The sequence below is a fragment of the Haplochromis burtoni genome, unplaced genomic scaffold (assembly GCF_018398535.1).
Source record: "Haplochromis burtoni strain Fernald_Lab_line unplaced genomic scaffold, NCSU_Asbu1 Contig_193, whole genome shotgun sequence".
NCBI lineage: Eukaryota > Metazoa > Chordata > Actinopteri > Cichliformes > Cichlidae > Haplochromis > Haplochromis burtoni.
Genome location: NW_024582554.1, coordinates 1,052,000 through 1,076,901, shown reverse-complemented (window position 1 = coordinate 1,076,901; position 24,902 = coordinate 1,052,000). Strand labels below are relative to the sequence as shown.

Sequence of the window (24,902 nt, the reverse complement as noted above, 5' to 3'; positions counted from 1 at the left end):
CACACACACACACACACACACACACACAGACACACACACTCACACTCACACACACACACACAGCAGTAGGCCTGTTTGCGTTTGGCTTATCAGACTAGCAGTGGAGCGACCTGGTGAACAGCTGGGCTCTCTACTCGGGAACTTTGATTCCAAAACTGGAAACCGCAGCACTGAAATCACCTTCCAGCAGGATCCCGACACAAACAAAGCCAAAAGAAAAGAACAGTTCACGACTACGTGCCACGCTAACAGCAGACGCCGGCACCTTCGTGTGATCGGCCAAGACAGTGCCAATGACCTCCAGCAGAACGACTTGCAGCAGGTCTGCTTTCAGCATCACCCTTGGCAGCATGACGGACAGTGTCAACAAGAAAATTCCCTGTTTCTGGAATCATATGAAGCAATTCCAGAGGCAGATCTGTTCCTGTAATCTCTAATGAAAAACCGTCTGCTTGTTCCAGTAAAGTCAGAGTAAACACGGTCCAACGCTGCCACACACATGCACATACAGTGGGAGGTGGGACTGAGTTGCTGGGACTCTCTAAGGCTATGTTCACACTGCAGGCAAAAGCGCATCAAATGCGACTTTTCTGACCCTGTGCGACTCATATCCAATCATGGTGTGACAGTGTGAACGGCACAAATCCGACCTGGGTCACTTTCGTATGTGGTCCTGAATCCGACACATATCTGATGTTTTACAAAGCGACTGCTGTTTGATGGTCACGTCGCATTAAATCCATCTTTTACATCACTGACAGACAGACGCCAATTATCAGCGCCGGAGAAGACATCGCGAACGCTTCCTGACCATCCCGTGTAGATGTCAGTGAAACTGCTGGGAAGACAATGTTGGAGAAACGTGAACATTTTATTTGTTCTGTATAATCTGCAGATTCTGACAGAAATCTGTAACTATCCTTTGAAGCAGCAACAAGGATCATTATTAGGCCAAATGTAAATAACACAATAACTTTATAACTTAAAGCAAAATTGGGAAACAAGTCCTCATATTAAGGGCCATCAGTCAAACTGTTGGTCTGGGTCTAAACAGACGTCTGTGTGTGACGTCTTCTTTTGTGCATGCGCCACTTTGAGCGTTCACACTAGAGCGCGTTTGCTGTCGCATTTTATTTGTAGTGTGAACGAGCAGACAAAAAAATCGGATTTGATCAAAAAATCTGAATTGAGCATCAAGACCTGCAGAGTGAACGCAGCCTAAGTTCTTGTAGTCTGGTCTTGGGTCAGAACGACTGCACGACGTTCATTCTTGTCTAAGAGCAGTGTTGCTGATCAAAAGCTGACGCTCCACTTCTGCAAGACACCACGTGTCATACTGAGCTCAAAGTATTAGAGCTGCGTAAACTGTTGCTACAGATGAATCTATGCTGTTGTAAGATCCTGTCTGAGTCATACACTTGCTTAAAAAGTGGTGTGTGTGTGTGTGTGTGTGTGTGTGTGTGTGTGTGTGTGTGTGTGTGTGTGTGTGGTGAAAAATGGCATTCATTTATTCATAAATATCATTTTCTGAAATACTGTGATCTAACTGAGGATGCATCGCTCAGCCCTAATATAGCTTTAGGCCTGTTAGTATCTGTTACAGGGCGCGTGGTTGGACTACAGCAGGGTTTCAGCTTTGAATCCAGGGTAAGCATTACCTCTTTAGGAATTGCAGCCATTTTTTTGGCTCAAAAGGATCCAAAGTATTGGGACAGTTGGCCGAGCAGTTTCATGAACAGGTGAGGCCTCATTATTTCATAAATGAAGCAGATACAGAGCTTGGGTGCAGGAGGCTCTTTAGGCAGAGAAACACAACAGCAACAAAAACCCTGCCACAGGAGCGGCCAAATAAACAACCTACGTTCTGGTGCCAGACCAAATGCTGAGCAACATCACGAGGGCGGGAAGACTACGAAAGACAGCGGAAGCAGATCATCACAAAGTTCTTTCATTGGTGAAGGAAGACCGAGTGAAGACCACTCCTGAGGAGGTTAGGGTTAGGTAAGTATCTACACAGGGTCCTAACCCTGTACACTGCACCGCTGTCCCTTTGTGTTGCTTGCAAGCTCGCAGTCAGACCTGGGATCCAGTTTGGATCGTTCTCGGCCTCCAGGTGACGTTATAATCACACATAATCGAGCGCAGCTACGAGGCCCTCTGGCTGATCCAGTCCAGCAACCACACTAAAGAAAGAGGCGGCTGCTACTGCATGCTGCTTAGATTACGGTAGATAAATACAGCTTTGTGCTTCATCTACGCAGCACCTCAGGAGAGGGGTTTGATAACGTGCTACATGGAAATGTGCTCTAAAGGTGAACTGTGCGTAAGCTACAGCGTGTCTGACTGAATACTTCTGATGCACATCATGTTGCTGCAGTTGGTTTGTCGTCTGTGGCGAGCGTTTAGTTACTTTGTGCAGGTGCCCTGCGCTCCTCCGAGCGCTGCTTGTGCGTGCTGGCAGAGCAGCAAACTCTCCTGTGTTCTGTGTGATGAAGGAGCGCGCGTGCACTGATGAGTGTGAGTGGAGACGTGGGCTAGCTTCACTGTTTGGGTCTTATGTGTGTTAATACTGATTAAATCTGATTCTCTCATTCAGACGCGGCGCTACCCGACAGGAAGCCATCTGCCATCCCATATGGTCGCCAAGCAACAAACTACGAACTGCACAGCAACTTGAATGTGTGTAAAGGTGTTCGTGTGCATGTGTCACCGAGGCGGGGAAAGAACGAGGAACTAATCCGTGCTTTTAAACGCTGCTGCAGCAAATCAAGCTGATGGCAAACAAAAGACGCTTGAAATGAAGAACATGATGTAAACAAACAGAAAACCAGGTCAGCTGAAGCACCATCAGTCACAAATGATTTGAAATGACTGCAAGAAAGATTCCTTTAAAGAAAACAGAAACAATGGCGGCCTGTTGGATGAACAGAATCAATCACATCGAGCTGCTTGCTGATTGGTGAAGCTTGGAGAACATGAAAGTTACCTGGAGACAGGCCAGCAGCCAGTCACAGGCCAGGACCTGAGGAACTCTGTCTAAACTACAAACTGGGGCCTCATCTGTCTGTAACACAGAGGAACCAGGGTACAGTAGGGCGCACACAAATGACACACACGGGTTACAACATCTGGAGCAGGAAGTGTCAGCTAGTGTAGTTCAGAGAAAATACACACTTCCTGCTGTACGTGCACGGTGACACGAGTCATCTGTGTTTAAAAACAGATTATTAGATCACAGTTTCCAGGTGGTGGAATTAAAATAAACATGACCTCAAAAGAAAATATGAAAACAATGAATGAAGGGGAAATTAAAAAGTAAAATGAGGAACAAGTTATTACGACATTTTTATATGTGAAATACAGGGTTTATTAACCTGCTGGAGTTTTCTGCAGATTTCCAGCTCATCTGTGATTGGTTAAAAAGGTGTGTGCACATATGCGTCCACACACTTTGTTACTGCTGTTCAACACGACAGGTCTTCAGTGTTTCTGCCTGTGTCACTGCAGAACTGCGCTCAGCCACAGATGAGAGAAACCCACAGAAATGCACAACCAGGTTAGACAACACTCGACCCTTTAAACACAAAGAGCGCTGGATGTTCATGCTGAAAACGCAGCTACACTAGCAGGCTGTGCAAAGCTTTGCTTCTATGCACACAGCTGGCTGAGCGACGCATCAGCTGCCATTTAAAGTCTGACATTAACACATTTTACAGAGCCTGCTCGGTCAGGGAGAAACAGCACTGGTTTAAATGACCCCTCAACTCAAATCATCACCTCTGGCAGGTCATGCTGCATCGTCAACGTGACAGAGACAGGAAGTTATACCTGGGAGCCTCCAGCGATGGGGATGACACAAGTGAGGAGATTCCCGACAACCGTTTCCAAGGGCGCAGACAGACCATCTACGTGGACGGTGTAGATCAGCCCCAGGCAGTTCTGTTCAACCAAGAAACACAGAGGTCAAGGGTCAACGGCAAACCCAGGCCACAGCAGGGTTTCACACACAGACGGCTGCAGACTCATTTACACAGCAAGGCCGCAGGTTCCAGTGCAGTCAGGTGTTTGTCTGGAGTCAGCATGTCTGTCTTCAAGTCGCAGCTAATCTCTAACAACGCTTGAAAATGATCAGAATCAACAAATTCAGTTTTGTTTTGCATCCCTGTGAAAGACGACGATAATACCACTCAGAAAGTTCTCTTTGGTAATGTGCAGCTTTGTTATTGTGAGCTCAAATATGGGCCTTTTTATGTCTCTGTCCCAAACTACAGTTTCATGGTAAGAGAGAATGTCAGCCTCTAGTCTTTACCAGACTTTAATGTCCAGACTTCAGAACTGAAGGTCGGTCGGGGCTTTTTAAAAAGAAATACTACAAAAAGCAATTTTCTATGTCCAAACTTTGCACAGTAAAGTCTTAAACCACGGGCGGTCCAACAGAAAATGCTCTGAAACTGTGATGATTTGAGAATGATTTAATAACTTAGAAAGCTGTGCGGTTTCTTTCACGTTGGACGTCCATGCATGTGTAGATACACCCGTGTGCACACACCGCCACCTAACCCTAACCCCCACAAACAGAATCAACCTGCACACATAATCCAACTCCAGCCAATCAGCTTCTTAGTTCCTTCTTCTGTCAACATTCACTCATCTTTTAAATAAAACGTATATTAATTGAAGGTTGTTCATCTTGTGTTGTGTCATATCTACATACATAAATGTCACATGTGGAAAAGCTGTGTGAGCCGTACCCTGAACACCTCGGTGTGATCCAACTGGGACACCAGCACCAAGCTCTTGGGGGCAAAGATCTTAGCTGGTTGGACGACGGAGAGCACCTCATCTGCTTCGTCCGCCTCGCTGGCCTCAGCCTTCTGCAGCTGAACACAGGGTCACACATTACTGTCACGTTAAGTTATTCAGTTTCAGTTGAATCATCATTTGACACCGTCTCACCTGGGGGTTGTCCAGGCCCTCCCAGAAGGTGAAGCAGGCACAATAGTGACGGTCCGAGTTGATGTCAGTCAAAACCGCTACGAAGAAGGAGGGAGGCAGCTGATCGGGAACCAGCTGCCAACCGCTGGGTTGGCAGAACTGAAGAGCAAGGAGGAGGGGAGGAGGGGTGGGAAGGTGGTGGCAATATTGAGGCAAGAGGTGAAGACACAGCGAAGAAGAGAAAGATAAACATTAGCAAACGTATCAGACAATAGTAGATCACATGGTGGGACAACACCTCGATTCATCCAGGGCTGGGCTTCAACTGCACCACAGCTCGCCATGAGCGACGGCTCCGTATATGACAGTGATATACAGGCCGATGGTGGCGATGGTGGCTCAAGAGTTGGGTGTTAGTCTTGTAATCGGAAGGTTGCCGGTTCGAGCCCCGGCTCGGACAGTCTCGGTCGTTGTGTCCTTGGGCGAGACACTTCACCTGCTGCCTACTGGTGTTGGCCAGAGGGGCCGATGGCGCGATATGGCAGCCTCGCCTCTGTCAGCCTGCCCCAGGGCAGCTGTGGCTACACCTGTAGCTACACCTGTAGCTGCCTCCACCAGTGTGTGAATGTGAGAGGGAATGAACAGTGGCATTGTAAAGCGCTTTGAGGGGTCCTGAAAAGCTCTATATAAAATGTGTGTGTTATTATTAGTAAATCAGTTTCAAACTGTCTTGAAATCAGTTTCCGATTTCAAGACAATCGGTTATAGTGTGTAACATTTAAATCTTGACTTGTAAAACAAGAAACATAACTGGAGCCGTCGATTCTGCCAGTGTTGACACAGAATCAATATTTACAGGGTTTGTCTTTGTCATTCTTGCTGCTGTCAGTTAGCTGACGTAAGCCTGATGTAAACATGGACCTCCAGTCTAATTAAAGCCGTTCATGTAGCATTTTTAGTTTTTGTCGTCGTCCGTTTCTGAATCACAGCGCAGATACGCTTTTAACTCGCCGACCCCTTTAACCACACTGACTGCTCAGGCCAGACAACAGACCTAGATTCAGACGCTATCAACTGATCCGATGACAGGATGTGAATATTTCACAATGGCTCTGCAGTTTGTTATAGATTCAGTTAGGGCTGCTCAATTAATCGAATTTTAATCTCGATTACGATCTGGGCTTTCAACGATCATTAAAAATGACTGAGCCGATTATTAGCCCCTCCCTCGTGCTTTACTCTCACGCTGCTCCGTGTGGCAAATCGAGCGCACCTCTCTGCATTTCGAACACGTGTCACAACAATGAAGAGGACCCGAGGGAAGCTCGGAAAGCTAAGCAGAAGTTATTTGGAGAGGAGAGTGACGGCCGTTGGTTTAAAAGAGAGGTAAAAAGCTTCAGTGGTGTGGAAACATTATGGGTTCAGTCAGACGTGGATCAAGTAGACACAGTGTGTAAACTTTGCTACAGTAGCTGCACCACAGAGCAACACTGCAAAGCTCACTAAACACAGATGTTTACATTTTTCATTTGTTTCTTATATTGCAAACATTTGCACTGTTATCAGTATTTGCACACTATTTATATTATTTTTTAAAGTCTTTATTCAATACATTGTTATTGTTAAATAAATATTGTCAAATAATCGTGATTATCATTTTTGCCATAATCGAGCAGCCCTAGATTCAGTACATCATTTCAACCTAACGTCCAGCCTTTATGCAGAATATCTAATCATAAGCTAGAACATATGCATAGGAGTGAAAGTCACTGTAAGCACTGAGGGTTTCACGTCAGTAGCTAACTACTTTAAATGAACAGGACAGACACGTGTGTGGATACGTGAGGTCAGGCTGACATGGACAGGGTCAATATGAGCATCAACAGCACTGCAGTGAAGGTCAGTCCTCCACAGTTTCTGCACATGCTCACCTATGCATGACAACGAAATAAGCAGTATCACAGCTACATGACTTACCAGCTCTACGCCTTGTGGGAATGGGCTGTCCTCCCAGTCTTTCTCAGGAAACCGCTGGAGAATGCGACCTTGACCTTCACCTTCCACTGTGCAGAGACAGAGAGACAAATCCAGAGGTCTGAGTACGTTCCTTACAGCTAGCTGTTGTCTGCTTGTTTCTACCAACAGTCCTCTTAGACCTGAATGAGTGAAGTACTCATGTAGTTGTTTTTGCCTTAATGCAAACCTGGAAGCTACCTGATGAAGCCAAAGTTGTGTGATCAGCAAGCTCATGTGTAAAAACCATGTGTGACTGTAAATGAACAGTTCTAATGATTCCAGCTGTATTCACGAGCTTATTGTCAGGCCTGTCCTTTAAATGGTTCACGTGTGCCTGCTAAACATTAGTGAGATGTGTTAAAATGCTTGTTTGCTGCTGGCTAATGAGGCCATTTCCTTTGTTGGTCAGGGCCTGGCTCATCACAGCGGCACAATGACACAACAATGGCGGACTTATGTAACCACCACAAGCCCGTCTTTCAGCCTAGGTCCAGCTGAAGCCCAGAAGGCTGCTTAATGGCGGCATTCATCCGCAGAGAGAATACACTCAACCCACCCAGTACAAAGGATTGATATACAGAACACAACAATATAACGCTAAATAAAGAAGAGGTGCTCACCAGCATTAGACAAGCCTAAAACATTATGTAGCAAATGTGTCTCAGAGCAAACAACAGAGCCTGTGGGCCTTTACTGAGAAACTAAACCAGAAGTACAGACGATACAAAAACAGAAAGTAGGCCAGCTCCCAAAACACAGGGGAATTCATTCTGTCGCCTGTACACGAGTGTTACGTGGACGCTGTGGGGCGGGGCTGTCAAAGATGACGGCTTCGTTTCCTTTCACTTTAACACGAGTGCCCCTCATTCCCACACTGTGCCAAAAATAACATGTCCTTAGAGAGCTGATGCTGACCCCACTGCTGGAGAGGGAAGCTACACACAACAACTATCACTTACTTTGTCACCACAAACTTCTTTTTGATCAGCTGATATAAAGCATATGGACATGTAAACAAAAGGCATGTGTGGAACGCAAACAATAAGCAAAGAGTCCCACAAAAACAAAGACCCAGCAGAAATGAGACGGAGGACGAGTTACGAGGTTGTTATGATCATTTCAGGCTCTATGTTACAACACTTTGACTCCACGTATCAAATCTGCAGAGCCAAAACTGATAAACTGAGCCAGCGATACACCTATGGCCTCTAACTGACAACAGGACCCCCACTGCTGCACTGACCAGGTCAGAGCCAGCGTCACCGTCTCTTCATGCTGTCCGTTTGTCTGCAGAGCTGTTCAGTTTCTCCCAAACGATTCTAATAACATGTGGCTAGAGATGCATTATAGCAAGTTTAACATCAAACAAAGAAAAAGACTCCTGTGGTCATTTACACAGGCTGCCCAGCAGAGTCGACCGTTAGCACCCTGACTGTGTTACTGACAGTCACGCCAAAGAAGGAGGAGCAAGACTGTGTTCACAGCTTTACTACGATTGGCAGCAGCGAGCAGAGGCTGTAAAAAGGAAATTATATTTGCAGACTTCAAGTGATTAGGGGCAAAATAACTGAAGCCACTACCAGCGAGAGTGTGGAACGCTCATGAGTGACGTGCAATGAGCAAATCAGTTCCTCTGTGTGTGGTTGAAGAACAAGCAAGCATAAACACACTGTGGTGCAGGTTTGTGCGATGGAAGCTAGAAAGGATAAAGTATACTCACATCTTAATATCACAGTATCTGACTAAAAACTGGCTCCCAGTACGAACTGGGCTGTAATGTGTGCCTGCATCCATCATTCTCAGTGACAGTGTTCAAATGTGAATAGTTCTGTGTCACTGATCTATTTACTTCTTGTTCTAAAGGACTTTAACAGTGTTTGCTTTCATTAAGTGCTATACCCTAAACGCCCTACTCGAAGTTGCACGAGTACAATATATGAAAGAAGTCAGAGAACATGACTGTGCCTAAGACACAGTCTGTCTAAAGCCTAATCCACAGGCCCCCACAAGTGAAAGCATAGGTGTAAGTCTGTCAACAGACAGCTGCAGCAGGCATGAGGGTAAAAGGCCACAACAAGCCCCGAGCTACAGTAACACCTCTGTACTATCTGCTGGATCACAACTGACAACTCCTACGTAAAATCACCGTCAGAGCTGATAGAAGCACATCAAACTAAGGAGACGGGTGCAAATGTAAATGTGACGAGTCAGTCTACGAGCATTTGACCAAACCTGTTCATGGGGATTTTGGGGGTGGGAGGGGCTACCGAAGGTTATTTTGAAATGTATGACTTCACTCCGTCAGAAAGTTACGACTGGTAGGTTAGGATGACAGACGTGCCCACAGATCAGGGCTCAGAAAGGAAAAAACTCAAGAGACCATCTCAGGAAGACAACTACAAGTTGTCTGCTTCAAACACAGCTGTGTGGAATAAAAGCTCAAAGTTCAAAGTGCAGATCCAACGGTCCGATGATGAAGTGAAACTAAATACATCTAAAAAGTCTTCAGCTCTTACAGGGACGGCACGTTGAGTGCAGCTCACACACAAACTTTTCTAGCCTGACGTACACACCAGAGCAAGTTCACAAGTTCATTAATACAACCTGAATTCAGCTGTTGGCTGGCTCTACATGCATCATATTCAACATTAAAACAATTCTCATTGTTCTCACAATAGGAAAGAGGATCTAATCATGTTACAATGCTGATATTTATAAGTAAATGATGCATCAAAAGGAAAGCGAAACAGGTTTTGCAGCTGGCAGCGATCAGAGTCTGTAAAAGTCATCATAGTGCCTGTTCTAATGTCTACATATACACACGTTATACCTACATTGGTATACTGGAGAAGTACAGTTGTAAAGCTTGAAATAATCCTGTAACCCTAGGTGGAACATGCTGCTTCGATCAAACTTCCCATCATGAAGTCTATTTTTCCAGCTCCTGCAGGGATTCTGTTCTGTATCATTGCAGAGAAGTTCAGTTTGTTGGGAGACACTTTGCTGCTCCATGAAGTCCACGACAACATAAGAAACAAGCTTTGTCTTCTGAAACAGAAACTGCTGCACAGGCAGGGAAGTCCGTACTGCTTTGCTTTGGTCAAATGAAGCCGTGCATAGCCTGCATGATGGTCTGCAGGTAGGCCACAGCCCGGGCTGTCACCTCCAAAACAGCTTTGTCCTAACAGGACGCACTGTAACAGCATGTGTCTCGTTTCCACATCCAAGCCAGCACAGTTAGACCGACAATCAGCTGGGCCAGTATACTGTGACATTAAATATACATGTGGCAGTCCTTCACCTGGTACAGTGTGTTAACATGAGTGACACACCCATATTAGCAAATGCAGCAATTCAAAGCCAGCACTACGTGAACCATCGTGAAGATTAAACTCTTTATTTTAAACTCATGCTGGACGTGATTCTGCACTGAAACCATAAGCTGCATGTCACTGAGGTGCAACCTGAAACCGCACAGCTTCATTATATCAGAAAATGCTAACCTGATAATAACAAATGTGATTCACAATTACATTCTGTTTTGTTAGCATAGCATTAGCATGTGGCTCATGGCTCGCTTTCAACAATCACTTTGCAATTAAAACGAATCGCTAATGGGTCCTTAGCTGATTAGCCCCCAGTCATACATCCCATAAAGCAAACATCAACACACAATTTAAAGCAGCCAGAGCTCAGCAAAGGCTGCAGTGGTTCAAGCAGCAGCAGCCGACAGCAGGCATGAGCATACAGAGCTGTTTCAAAGAGCTGCCTCTCAGTCTGAGCGGCGTGACAGGAATGTGCATCGAGTAGAGCGGCCTTGCGAGCAGATGACATCCAGCTATCAGCCTGACCTGTTGTTACACAACAGCAGGTTAGTGAATGGATATGGATTATTTGCACTGAGGCTTTTCATCCTTGGCCATTCTCAGGTTTTTCATTATAACCAGGTTCTAACATGTCCTGGTCCGTGTTTTAAAACAGCATGTTTCTGGGATCAGTGTCCTTCACACACACAGGCTCCGACAATCAGCTGGTTTTTATTTTGAAAGATCAGCTGCTGCCAACCAGCTAGCACCAGCTTGGCCCAATTTTCTACTTCCTGTCTAGCTGACCACGCCCTTAATAACATTCAAAGACTGGCTCCAGAGTTACACAGGGTACTCCACAATTTCGTCCATCAACTACAACACTAGTCCTTGTTCTGCTGTAAAGATGTGCTTGAGGTTGAGGGCCAGTCTAACCAGAACTGCACCAACTGGAAAAGTGGTTCATGCTACGTCAAGCTCACTTAGGCAGCAGAGCAAAGAAGATGTGCTGTTGCCAGCTGCAGGCCAAGATGGTGCTAGTTAAGTTTCACTGCTGACCAAGTCACATTTTCCTGTCAAGGATAATAACGTACATTTCATCTTAAGAGACGACAACGTGGCCAACATTTTAGGGGTAGCATCACGGTGCAGTTCCTGAATCTCCAAAATCTCAAAAGTAGCTGAAAAACTGATAAGTTACACGTGGCCATTTGGATACAGCTCACTTTATGTCAGAGCTAAAGACCTAACCAAACGTCAGCATCCTGGTTATACTGTGGTTCTAGCACTTCTGAAGTGAAGCACCTCGTATCTCTGCCACTTTAACGCTATTTTTCATGTCCACTCGCAGCAGAGCCGTCTTCTGCTGACAGTAGGGCTGGGCCATATCATACCGTTCACGGTAATACCGGTATAATGTTGCCAACGATAAGAAAATGAAATATGGCGATAGAATATTGGTAAAACGTGCATGCGCAGTGCCTTTGTTTACATACGCACATGGCGGAAAAAGCATGGCGGCGATGCAGAATGAGAAGAGTGAAAGCGGATGGTTGAATGAAACGATGAACCAGAACTGGTTCAGAGCGGGCCGTCGTTATTTGGAAAATACGGCGCACTTAAAATCAATCCTTTGATTTTTCTGAAAGTCGACAGAGCCCCTTATAACCCCGTGTGCCTTATGTATGAACTCTGGTTGTGTTTACTGACCTCGAAACGATTTTATGTGCACGGCGCTCGAAAATCTGTCACATGTTTCAGTACGACTTTGCTAAGCTACGAACCCGCACTTGATGGATTGTCGGAGCATCACGGCTGTCGTAGGCGGAGCCTCGCGGAGTGATACGTGCTGTGCTTCAACATAATGTTACGTACTGTGTGTGTATAACCTCTTTTTAAGTTCTGTGGATGTTATACATGGTTATGCTGAGGACATGTCGGCCAGTTTCCACTGGAAACGCCTTTTGGTTAAACTGTCAGCGAGGAGTTTGCATTTGCACTGTTAATTTTATATAACTTTAATGAACATAAAACAGCTGCTTGTTTAAGTGAAAATACATTGATGGGTTTTTTGCACTGATAAAGTTGAGGAGTTGTAAAGTATTTTGTCTAGTGTCAATTATATCGTCAGTTATGTCGTTATCGCAAATTTTCAAATGTATATCGTGATAAATATTTTTGGTCATATCGCCCTGCTCCAGCTGACAGAAGTAGTCACACCTCCAAGATGTGTTCAGGTTGTGTTGTTCTAATTAAATCACAGTGATAACCTCTCGAACAGTCGCTCACGGTCTTAGTTCATGTGAACAAGGAAAGTGTGCACAGGGCTGTTAATTATTAACCTACCGATATAATCTGCACAACTGCTCCGATCACATGCTAAATCAATCTTGTAAGATGGTCAAGCTCATACACACAAAGGCCTGGAACGTTGTAAACATGTCAAAGAGAATGAGAGGTCACAAGCCACACCGACTTCAAACACCTCAAACAACAAAAGGAACCCCTCCAAACGAACTGGTTTAAAACCAGCCGACCACAGTGCTAACGGCTGCACTGTACTGTGTTTCAGTTTAGACATCCACCTCATCAATCAGAGTGTGACAACAGTTATGCTTTTACAGTGACAGAGACATGTCCAACTAACTCTTCCCCATCTAATCAATCAGGTTTCTCATTCAGCTTTGAGCTATACTACTTTATCCCACAGGTACAATTGGAGCCACAACCCACTGTGATCAACAACACATGAAGATGAGCAGGTCATGCAAAGGTTACCAAAAAATGGTAGAAACACAACAAGGTGAAGGGCAGGAGAGGGGAGGAGGTGGGTCAATGTGTGCGCCACAGTTAAGCGATGACTCCTCACATGTATGACTGTGTGTAGCCGTCTGTGTGTCACGCTCTTGCTGCTGAAGCAGACCGCAGCTTCTCGCAAGCTTCCAAACCACAGTGACACGACATCAGGCCGTTTCTACGGTGACAGCAGTCAGGACCACAGAGTCTGGTGTGTGTGCAGATTTGTAACTATGTAGGCTGGTCCGAAGCAACGTCACCACCGAACGAGACCCGGGGAGGACGTTTACATGCACTGCAACTGTTTTTCTGGCATCTCACGTTTTAACTGCTACAACATGTCCAATGTTTCCCAGCCGTTTAACAGCAGCTGTTATTTATTTAGCAATCAAAGATCAAGTTACAAGTGAACACTCCCTCACTTTCCTATTCTGGAAGTTTCAGTGCGACAAGTGATCTACCCGAGCCCTTACGAGCTTCTTTGCCCCAGCAAGGTGAATTTTGTGGTCCTGGATATCATTCAGCTACATTTCCAGTCTTTCTTCACCATCTTTGACAGCAGATGGCCAAAGAGTCTTTGTTTGGATGGAGAGCCTTTGCCACCAGGCACAACTGCTGCAGACAGAGAGCTGGTTGATGCGCTGTGGGCCAAGCTCAATCTGAAAGGATGGAATTGGAGCACTTCCACAAGATAAGAATTTCTACAGTCACAAAGCACTTAACAACTACACGAGGTAGTCGTGTTGAGCATTTTAAAAGGGAGTGTTCACTAATTCATTTCATAAAACATGAGCTTGCTTCCTTTCATTTGTGCACTCAACCCATTACAGACACAATCTTCTCTTCTTCACAGAATCTGTGTGGAAAACATCGATAATGCCGAGATGATGCAGTTGCAAATGCACACATCATTAACATATTCTCAGCTTGCATGACTGCATCTTTGTTCAGATAACATCTCCAAAGCAGAACTGAGGCCTTCGTGGTGAAAAGCTATGACTTCATCATCACCACACCCTCGGTCCTGCTCTTTCTGCTGTCCGCCCAGCTTACACACCATCGCTCACTCGTGCCATTTGTCAAATATACTCATCCAGGACAGTGTTTCTGTGCGTGATGTAAAGCACACTGGCTCCTCGTGGGTACACAGTATGGTTCACCGTGCCTGAAATCCATACAGCCGCTCAGCACATTAATAAGAAACACTTGACATTCAGCAGTGTCTCTCAGTTTGGTGTTGGATAACACGATACCCTCAAATAAGACAATCCCTGTTCAAACCGGACTGGATGAGCAAAGACGCCTTTTAAGAATCAAACACAGAAAAAAAGGGTCCATCTGGCAAACGCCGTCGCCCTGGAGACAATGTGGGACGTTTTCTTTGTGCAAAAGCTCTTCAGCAAACTCACATCCTTCCTGCAAAAAGCTCCCCCCCTCCAAAGCTCCAAACAAAAAGAAAGGGCTTTCCAGGAGAGGAAACGGCCTCACAGAGAGGCCCAGCAGAGCGACCAAACTTTCAGCTGTAGGATGCCACTTGCTTCAGATCTAACACGTCACAAGGCTGATGATTGATAACATGAGCTTAATTTCTTCTCACGTTCATGTTTGGAGCTACATGTTGTTTCCAGCTGTCCTCTGCTGCCAAACACATTGAAGAGCACGGGAAAAAAGCCAAGGCTCCCACAACACAGGCCATCTACTCCCCAGTCTCTCTGAATCAAATCCACCCACCATTCAACTTCCACTCGACACTTTCAGACAAACACCGTCAGCCTGTTACTCATTCACATCATGTTCAGAAACAGCATAAGACAACACAGAATTAGTGTTTTCATTCAGATATATATTAGAGATGGGCCGATATTACGTATCGGTCCATCTCTAATATATATGTGCGGCTCAAAATAGACTTTATACGGCTTAAAATCATTTCACATAAGACGAGAATCTGTGGATTCCAATCCCGATCAAGCAAATCCCTCAAAGAAACCTCACAGAGCAGCACGTTGGTAACCTCACTGTGGTTTTGCTCGACACTGATTGGCCCAGCATAGAGGAGACAGCAGTGCATCTTCTACCTTTGTGCACGCTCCTCTGCTAGAGCAGCAGAACAAACAAAAACACAACTGTTTGAAACTGTCAGTGTTGCCAGCGTTTCTGGGGCTTTGACACATAAACCGACCTCCTGACTCTGCCTGTAACCCTGGAAGACATTTTTTCTGTGATGTAAAGCAGCGGTCCCCAGCCCCGGGCCATGGACCGGTACCGGTCCGTGAGTCGTTTGGTCCCGGGCCGCGAGAGTTGAGGCTCGGGTGTGTGGTTTTCAGGGTTTTATCGTCAACTCCGTTTCCCTGGGTCTTTCCCCGTGTGTAATGAATAAATCGTCTTTGATGCTGGTACTGGTTTTGTTTTGTTGCATTATCCCCGACACCTTAAAGGCCGGTCCGTGACAGTACTGTCAGATATGAACCGGTCCGTGGCAGAAAAAGGTTGGGGACCGCTGCTGTACAGCACGCCTGACAGCATCACTCATTTCAATCAACTGAACTCTCAGTTCTGAACTATGATCTTTCATATCCTGAGCTTTAACACTTAGGTCTGTGCTTTTCATTATCAGTACTCGGCTCGAGTCAGTTTTAGATGTTTTCCATTACAATAGAGTACCATGGCCAAAGGTCCCGCGCAATGTGACAGGGACACCACATATAATATTTTAAAAAGCAGCAGGTAGCAGTTATTACCACCTGATGGAAAACCCTAACCACCAAACAGGGTTGAGCTGAGTAGCTGAGTAGGCACGAGTCGAAAAGGGCTTTTGGTGACTGCCATATTTAATGATATCTCATTAGCTAAGCAGACATTAAAATGTAGCTCTAAAATACTTTTGAAATCACAAAACACTAAAAGACTTGTCCTCCTGAACAGGTGCACCAATCTGAACAAAGCACTGCATGCAGTGGAGCTGTGTGTAACCTCAGAAAACCATGTTATTATTAACAACCACAGCTTATGTGCTACATGCAAACAGTGATCCGACACAGTGGATTTAGATTTCACATGAAATATCTTTACTGGTCCTTAAATTCTGTATTTGTATAGCTGAAAACCATTCAGCAGCAGTACACGGCTGTGATGAGTAGTAGTTGGTACTGTATGCTCTCCATCAACCAACCACCTCATAAAGAAACTCAACTTCCCCTGTCGCAGTTCTTTTAAACACGGTGGAGAAACTTCTTAAAAATTTGTAGCAAGTTCTCTGAAAATTGACACACACACACACACACACACACACACACACACACACACACACCTATAAGGAGGACGTGGGGCATGGTGGGCAATGAGGGTGTAAGAGCTTCATCAGGATTTCAATGCTTTGGGAAACCTAATGGCAACAAGCACAGAGTAAAGACGCGTTAATTAATAAAAGCAGATTCTTCATCACATCATTACATAGAGGAAATATGGTCCCGGCGAACACGATGTAGATTCTGCTTCCGTGTTCTCCCCCTGAGCACGGCAACAGGAAACTTGACTCAATAGATGTGTGCTATTGCGCCTTATCTCCTGGCACCCACACCTCTGTCTTTACTCAGAAATGCATTAAATCCCTTTAATCATTTCATTTGTCTTTTCTCCCGCTGCAGTCTCCTATGTCACACTAACTTCCGTGGCATTAATCACCTACACACACGTAACGGACATGACATCTGGTTACTTGGGCAACCAACAGCCAAGAAACAACTACGTGTCTCATAACCAAACAGGAACCAGACTACGAGACAGTGAAGGCAGACAGCTCTGTCGGGACAGCCCCCAGCACACTGCAGAGGTTATCAGGCACCCCTCATTTCTTTATATTTTACGTTTTAGTCCTTGGACTCTAACATTTTGCTTGTTTGTTACACCAGCTAACAATAACGCATGAATCATTCAACCAATAAAAAGACATTTAACTGAAAGCATGAACCAAGTGTTTGGTCTACAGAAACTGGACTCGAGAGAACAAATGAAGACTTTCAGGCCTACAGCAGACAAACAGTATCTGAAAGTGACAGCCTTCAGAAACAAGAGGGCAAAGAAAGCTGACAGATCCATACAGTGATCCCTGAAGACTCGGCAGAAACGCGTTCAACAGGAAAGAGTCTGTCAAGAAGCCATTCTCAAGGCACAGGCTGACCAAACGGCACCAGAACTGGACTGAAAACCAGATCATCAGAGTGACGAGTCCACGTCTGAAGTGTTCTGGTTCAAAGTGTTGTCAGTATGTATGAAGAGGTCACAGGGGGAGTTTCTGCAGCCATGTGTAAAACATGGCGGAGGCTCTGTCATGGTTCAGAGCTGTTTCAGCCAGTTTACTGTGACAAGTTGGGGCAAAACATAACAGCTGACCTGTGCACAGCACCACCCTGACACATGGGTTCATTAGCACAGCTAGCCCTTCCCTACAAACATGTGCCAGCTCCTCCCTCCTCACAAAAAGATAATGAAACAAACGGATATTTTCCTGGGAGTGCACAGGTGCACGTCCCATTAGCTGAGCATCACAAACACAGACCCAGAATTGTCCTGCACATCTGAGTCTGCCACGTCTGACCGAAGAAGAGTGCGTTCATATCACAGCTGCAAGCTCCAACTTTAATCCACACAAATACATGATGTGAATTCAATTGATTAACCTAATTATTGGTCCAATATGTAGTTTCACTAAGCCACTCTGAGTCTATTATACAGAGTTTTATAAAGGCTCATTCTCATGACTTTTTCTGTGTCTGAAATTTTCACGGATTAATTCATTGATGTTTCACAAACACGTCCATCTACTGCATTATGTAACATTTTAATTAAAAGAAGAGCAGGTCTGTTTTACAGGAAGACATGCAGTAAATGTTTCTTCAAAGCTACATGACATGATGTGACATTTCTATCATACTTCTAAGCCTGCTAACTGTTAACCACGAATGTACCTAAAGCATTACGTCAATAAGTTTCAGCGATGTTGTTCTGGGGGAGGAGAGAGCAGCCAGGCACAGACTGGGTGGGGCACGCGACCTCTAATCTGTATATTCAAACCAATCACAGGCCTCGTATGAGATTAGCACAAGCACAGTGGGTAACTGAGGGGCAGATTTGATCTGGAGTCCATGTTAATAGAGATGAGACTTAATCTTCTACCACTGGTCAAGTTTCAGTAGTTCTTACTGCAGGAAGAACAACAACAAATGACTGCACAAAGCACTAATAGCAGGACGTCTGCACAGTGCCAGCTTAATGTTGTTGCTTTCACAGATTTTATATTACGCACACATTTCACCAATGGTATTAGTTTCTTTTAAAAAATGTAGAAGATTAAAATGATCATCATCCTCTTACATACATAGTGGTGTGGTTACCACAACAGGCAGCTAGCTGCACGCAGCCAGCACTGGTAATCCTAACAACCCCCATCTCATCTTTAAATCAGACGTGCTCCGGACACGCTGGAATCACCCCGCAGGGTTTGCAACGATTGCTCCCTTGAGCTCTGACGGGCTAACTGTGAGCGGCACTGACTCAGCCTTTGTCCTGTGAGGGGACAGCGAAATTCTCAAAATTCCAGGGAAACCATCAAAGCATGAGGAGGGAGGTATCCATAGCCCCCCAACACACACACACCCAGCACACACACACCCAGCACACACACACCCAGCACACACACACACACACTGGGGGCCCTGGGGCCATCGTCTCCCTCATGAATAACAAGCATTCAGAAAAGCAGACAGACTGCTGTATGCAGCACAAGGCAACACAGCGAGACCTACGGCCAATCAGAGTCACCGATTACAGTTAGGTTATTGCATGTTCTTCTACTGAACCACCATGAGAATAGCAACAGTACTAACTTGGCCAACTTAATCCACGTGTCATGTGTGCTGCATCCTGCACTCTATCCCAGCACCATCCTCACCTAAACTAGGGCTGCAATGACTCGTCGCCATAATTGATGATGTCGACGTGTCATATCTAAAACCATGTGTTAACAGTTATTGAAATAATCCTACACTAATCAAAGAAAAAATGGCAAATGGGTTGACTCGACTCGAGTCCCAGTGAGGACACACCTGAAGCTGAGCATGTATGACTCTCACAACACTCAGCATCACGGCAGCCATCACTGAAAACAGCAAGCAATAAAAATCACTCTATATTTATAATCAGTCAACTCGACCAAAACTGGGAAAACTTTCAATTGAGCCCAAATGCTGCCACTACTAACTCAGACTGTGGGTCACCATTATCGTTTCAAAGGTGGTCTTTCCCTGTGTGCTGGCAGCCTATCCAGGTACTGCCCCCCTGCAGCAGCTCGGACAGAACAGGACAGGGGTTTCAAATATCCACATTTTTACTAGTCGGCACGCCAAAACTGTTCTTCACAACCAGCAGACCACATGCGGGTAAACGTTGCCATGGTAATAAAAGTTGCATGCACACACGCACAAACACACACAAAGCTGCAGTTCACCACAACCACGGCTGTGACCCAGCGTCACTCTGTCCCCCCTATGAAAGGCAGATTGTGTGGGCTATTTCTGGAGGGCCTGAAAGGCTGCTGCTCTGGAGCGATGGAGGAAGTGGTTGCCCACAGGCAGGCACTGCTGGCAGCGTCACACACACTCCTCTATCCTCCCCAAGCCCCCTCGCTTCATCTCACTTGCAATATGAAATGTTTTTATTTGCCCCTGAGCCTTATGAAGCATCACGTAAATCTGTCCTTGCATTTGCTCACTCAGTTCTGAACGCGCCTGTAAGCACCACAGAGTTACAGCTTGGATACTCCAACCATTCAAACTGGCAAGGTCACAAGATATGTTCGTACCAGATGATGCCAGCACATACATGTTCCTATATTTCTACAAGAACGTGGGTACAGAAGATGTGCGTTCTTATTTGATTGTTATAGAAAATATTTTAAATAAAAACACGACAAAGACTGATGCATGTGAGATATGGTATCAAGTCTTCTGAAATGTTATTGGTACCAACACCAAAGCTTTCTGTACAACTTTCTAACACACCACCTTTAGGATATAAAATCTCACAAGTAATACTTTTAGACATTTGTGTTGGACTTCATCATTATTAGAGTGAGTTTTGAGTAATGGCCAAACCGCTTTGTGGTGGGGTCACACCAACTTCTAATCAGGTGAACACTTGTGCCAAATTTGAAGAAATTTCCCAAGACAACGTAAAGGCAAGCAGGTGGACAGATGATAACATCGTGCAGATTAAGAGAGGGTGTCACAGGTAAAACCTACTATTATCCTAGATACGGTGGCTGCTGTAGGACAAATAACTCTGGCTGCTGCTCATCTGTAGTGAGTAGAGCCTGTTGTCCGCAGCTGCTGGTTTTGCCACCGTTAGCCGTTTACTGGCATCCGTAAAACTTTCTTTGAAGTCGAATACTGTTTGGCACTTTGCAAATAAGCTCATCCAATGTGAGAATGCAACCAGAGAGCAGGTGTGGATTTTAGAACACACGAGACCAAGACTGTTAACTTGTAACCAACTGTTGCCGCTGTTTAGCCGGCTCGTTAGCTGTCGGTAGACGGGAAGGTCACATGTCTAATGTGCAGACAATATCAGGAATAAATGAGCATGTTCATGCACATTTTCCTGTGTTGGAGGCCTGACTTTTGATCTGATGATGATGCTTGAGATGAGGAGGAAGACTATGACGTTTTGTTGGTTTTTGCTTCTTTGGTGAAGGAGACGCCTGATCACATGTTGAATGTGAAATTTGCTTTCACAGCACAAGAACGTGTTCTGTTCTCGTCTGTCTTTAGCTCCACCCACCACACGAGGAGGTGGAACGGTGACATCTATCTCAGCCGCCGTATTCACGATGCTGGGACAATGTGGTGCCTTCCACAAACCGCTGCTCACTTCTATTTATCTTTAATGTACCAACTCTAAGTTTATAACAATACATCAGGTTGTTCCAAGATGTAGTAAATGTATATTTATGAGTACAATATTCATTTTTCTGTCAAATAACCTAAAAAACAACTGACCGCAGCTTTAAATGCTTTGCAGACATTCATATAAAAATCAGATATGACTATAAAGCAGTGCTGCCGAGTGATTTGTAAAATACATCCTGATTGTGTGTGTACAGTGTAAATGCTCTATCAAAAATCTGCAACTTCACATCGAGTATCATCGCACGGTCCAACCCTAACACGTCTCGGAGACACGCTGTATGCACGCGGTGTGTGAAGAGGAAGTGATCCGAGCTCTGTCACAGCTCTGCTGCCAATGAGATTCACAAGCTTCAGCACTGAAACCAAACACACTTTTGTTCTTTCTTTACAGAAATTGTTTTCTACGTGGAATCATACTGGAGCTAGTTTCACAATTACGCTCTTAATCACTTACGTGAAGTTCATCGTTGCTACAGCTAAATAATGCTTCAGTCTCAGTCATTCGTTCAAGTCTGAGCCGTGGCAACAAAAGTGGTGCCAGAGGTGAAACATGGAACTTTAAACCCAATCTCCACCACAATCACTGCTACAAATCTGTCCGGTCAAGAGTCACAGCACACTGATTGATGCCACTGACGTCCTGTTAGCAGTGTCACAACTCCACTACGACAGCGACACCATGACACACACAAGCCCGATTCATGCTCGGTCATCCCCTCTGTGCCCCTCTCCGTGTCCTCCTTACTTGACTGCAAGCTGTGGAGATGTTTTTGTGCATAAAAGGAGGCTGGCTACCAGAGCTGTCACTGCAGCCTCAAAACAGCCATCCTACATTCTGTTTAGGGCCGCCACAATGACCAACACCCTCAAACGGAGCGCCAGAGGCACACAGACCAACTACAATAGAGCCTGTGTGTTTGTGAGTCTTGAATGAGACCAACTCGCAGAGCCTCAAACCAAACACGCCTCTTTCCTGGTTTTCAGACACGCACTGGGGGACAATATGGATTCTCACTCTAAACATAAGTCTCCCTCTGGACTTCTTCGCCTGAACTTCCTGTTTGGGCCTCAGACTGTGAATCCAATTGGTCGCCAACTCGGCACACCGCTGTCAAAACACTGTGACATGCTGAGTTTTTCAAGAGACCCTCTCTAGGGCCACCACACCTCGGGGCAACTGCGAACTCTTCCCAAGCCGCAGGCAGCCATCTTGGCTCTAAGTAGGGCTCCACAGATTGTCTAAGGCGGCATCTTAGCAGAGCAGAACAGTTCCCGGATAAACAAAGGTTCAAGGTTTTCCCTCTGAGTTCGCATCCGTTTAAAAGTCAGCAAAGAGACACAAAAAATCTGACAGATGGACGTCGTGTTTGTAAACACCCACATGGTTCCTCTAAGAGGCAGATGAGCAGCGATGATGTCAGCCCCGACAACCTGTCAGTGCCCACGCTTGCAAAGCATTCCACTAACTGAGTGACAAGCAGCAACCACCCAACTAACATAAGCACACACACACGTAGACAGGATGCATGAAATATTTAGACACAGGAGGAAACGCCACTGTACTGCAGGATTCCTGGTATTCTTATACTCGAGGACCTTTCATTGTTGATGCGAAGCCAAGTGTTTTCTTTACAGTCAGTGCCAGCACACTGTAGCTGCAGCATTGGTAGAAAGCAAAGTAATCCTGCATAAACACATGTAAAGTCAGAAATCTCCAAATAAACAATAATGGAAGCTTTGCATTTGGAACCAGAAGAAACTAGAAGAAGATGGACCCACCAAGCACGTGGATGAAGGCAAAAACCGTCCTTGTTGCAAATGAGGACGTTCACCACAACAACAACGCCTTCAGCCTCTAGAAAGGCAACGTTAGTGTAGCCACACCAAAAATCATCATCACCCTCAAAGTGTTTGGCTTTTATGAGGCACGGAGCGTTTGATCCATTAAGCCACCGTGGCTTTAATGTCTGCTTCCCAGATGCTTTTTACTGGCATGTTCTGCTCTGCAATGCATTCAAGCACTGTAGCACAGGAAGGGGAGTTTCTGCAGCGCTTGCAGCGTCCACGTTATAACATCCTGTATTCCCCCCTTCTGAAAGAAACATACAAGACGCAATAAATGCATTCATGTGTCAGAAAAGGGGATGTAGGCCACCCCAGCATCACGATAAAAGCCAGTCCAGAGCCTGCTTTTAGCCACGAGGGCCTCGTCGTGTTACAAATTTGCCTCTTCTGAATAAATCATAAGCAAAAGAAAAAAATCACTCTAAATAAAAGACAACCGCGTTACAAGTTGCACGCTTCCGTTGGATAGGCGAGCTGAATATTTCATGATTAAACGGGCCATTATACGGCACAGATCTAGGCCAAGGCTCAGGCTGAAGGGAGGGGGGCTCGGATAACGGTCCAAACCCCGTCCCAGCAACGCGAGGGAACACAGCTCCGGTCCGAGGGGGCTCAAGAGGGGGGCAAAGCCATCTAGGTTAATCCAGACAAAACACACACAAAGAAAACAATAAGCAACTGCGGCAGGAAGAAGCATCGATTTGTACTTTTAAAGTGATTTGATCAAGTCCAGGTGGACGTCAACGCAGCGTGGCTATTCAGGACCCTGCAGCCACAACAACACTGACTAATCGCTGTCACATCCTGTGTTAAGCTACCCCTGAAACAAGTCATTTTCCCAAAACGCCACTTCTAAGGCTTGCAAATGAGAGAGACCGGGCAAGATGCGGGTGAATAAATCCGTCTCAGGTCTCACCGACCAAACTGAAAGCCCCTCAAAGCTAGTCCTTCTAACGTTAGCTCTTAGCAAATGAAGTTAGCCCAAGTTTTCTGTCACCGGAGTGAGGCAGCTCGGTTTCCTAAGCTAAAACGCCATTGGAAGTTGGCGGTTGTAATGGAGTTCTCCAAGCAGCTTCCCCTACAGTCACAAATGTGACACACCGGCTGACAGCCTCGCATTCAACTACACTAATCCCGTGAGGCCTGCGCGCCCCGGTCTAAAGTTGAGGCTAGCAGCCAAATGACAGCGCCCAAGTCGGTTAGTTGTGAACGGGGGCCTGGCCCGTCCCCGCCTCCCTCCCCTCCTCCTGTTTGCCCAAAGCTAATAATACGCCGTTAAAGCTAGCAGGGCTGGCTAACTCAAACACCCACCTCGCTTCTCTAGGTCGTAACCGACCACAACAAAGTAGTCGGCGAGCCTGGCCATCTTGGAGGCTCACGGCGACAGGCCTTTAGCGCTAAATCCTCTGCTCTTTGTGCCGTCAATAGTCCATTCACATCCTGCCGGCGACAGACACATCACGGGCGACAGTAGCATCCTTCCAGCTGCACCCCGCCGCCATACTGTCAGTCTGCCTTGCCCTGACAGCGGAGAGCCGCGAGTCTGCGCACTGAGAGACTTCCAGGGAGGGGCTGCTCGACAGGAATGTCCCATGTGGGGAGCCAAACCAGCTCAGGGGCCAACAGTCTGACCAAAACCTATAATAAACTCAAAGAAGTTTCGACAGTGCCGGCGCTAAAGGGGTGAAAGGTGGCGACGGATTTTCAGTGCCCTGAAAGAAAGAGGACCCACAGAAATGTAGTGGAGCTGCCTTTCCTGAAGCGAACAGCCAAACGCAGTCCTCCTTAAAGGAAGCCCAAGCATTTCAACTAAGACGCAGATTCACCACAGAAGCTAGGAAGAGTGGTTCTTTTTAAAAATGATTTATTTATTTATTTTTAGCTGAGTGTTTTTATGTTCACTGGATGTTTGAATTAGAGGGGCACACTCTGAGATAAAGCGTCATATTAATACAAAAAATACCGTTTTTATTGATTAGTCAGTAATGAAAACAATTGTTTTAAGTGAGTGAGGTCCACTTCTGCTGCGACAAAGTAAACA

At 45.7% G+C, this 24,902-nt stretch overlaps 1 protein-coding gene across 5 annotated transcripts in view; it reads right to left on the bottom strand.

Annotated features, from left to right (window-relative positions):
• sbf1 (SET binding factor 1) overlaps positions 1-24,434 on the bottom strand; it is a 57,159-nt gene extending 32,725 nt beyond the window's left edge. For 3 of the 5 annotated variants that reach the window (XM_005935344.3, XM_005935346.3, XM_005935345.3), the window contains exons 1-6: positions 24,173-24,434; positions 6,913-6,998; positions 4,957-5,094; positions 4,752-4,880; positions 3,829-3,939; positions 2,987-3,064 (exon numbers count right to left, since the gene is read on the bottom strand). In XM_005935344.3, the coding sequence (XP_005935406.1) occupies positions 2,987-3,064; positions 3,829-3,939; positions 4,752-4,880; positions 4,957-5,094; positions 6,913-6,998; positions 24,173-24,227 (597 nt within the window). In that variant the 5' untranslated portion in view covers positions 24,228-24,434. The remainder of the gene's footprint in view (positions 1-2,986; positions 3,065-3,828; positions 3,940-4,751; positions 4,881-4,956; positions 5,095-6,912; positions 6,999-24,172) is intronic. The other 2 variants (XM_005935347.3, XM_005935348.3) reach the window with 2 other exon arrangements.
• Positions 24,435-24,902: the final 468 nt, after the last annotated feature.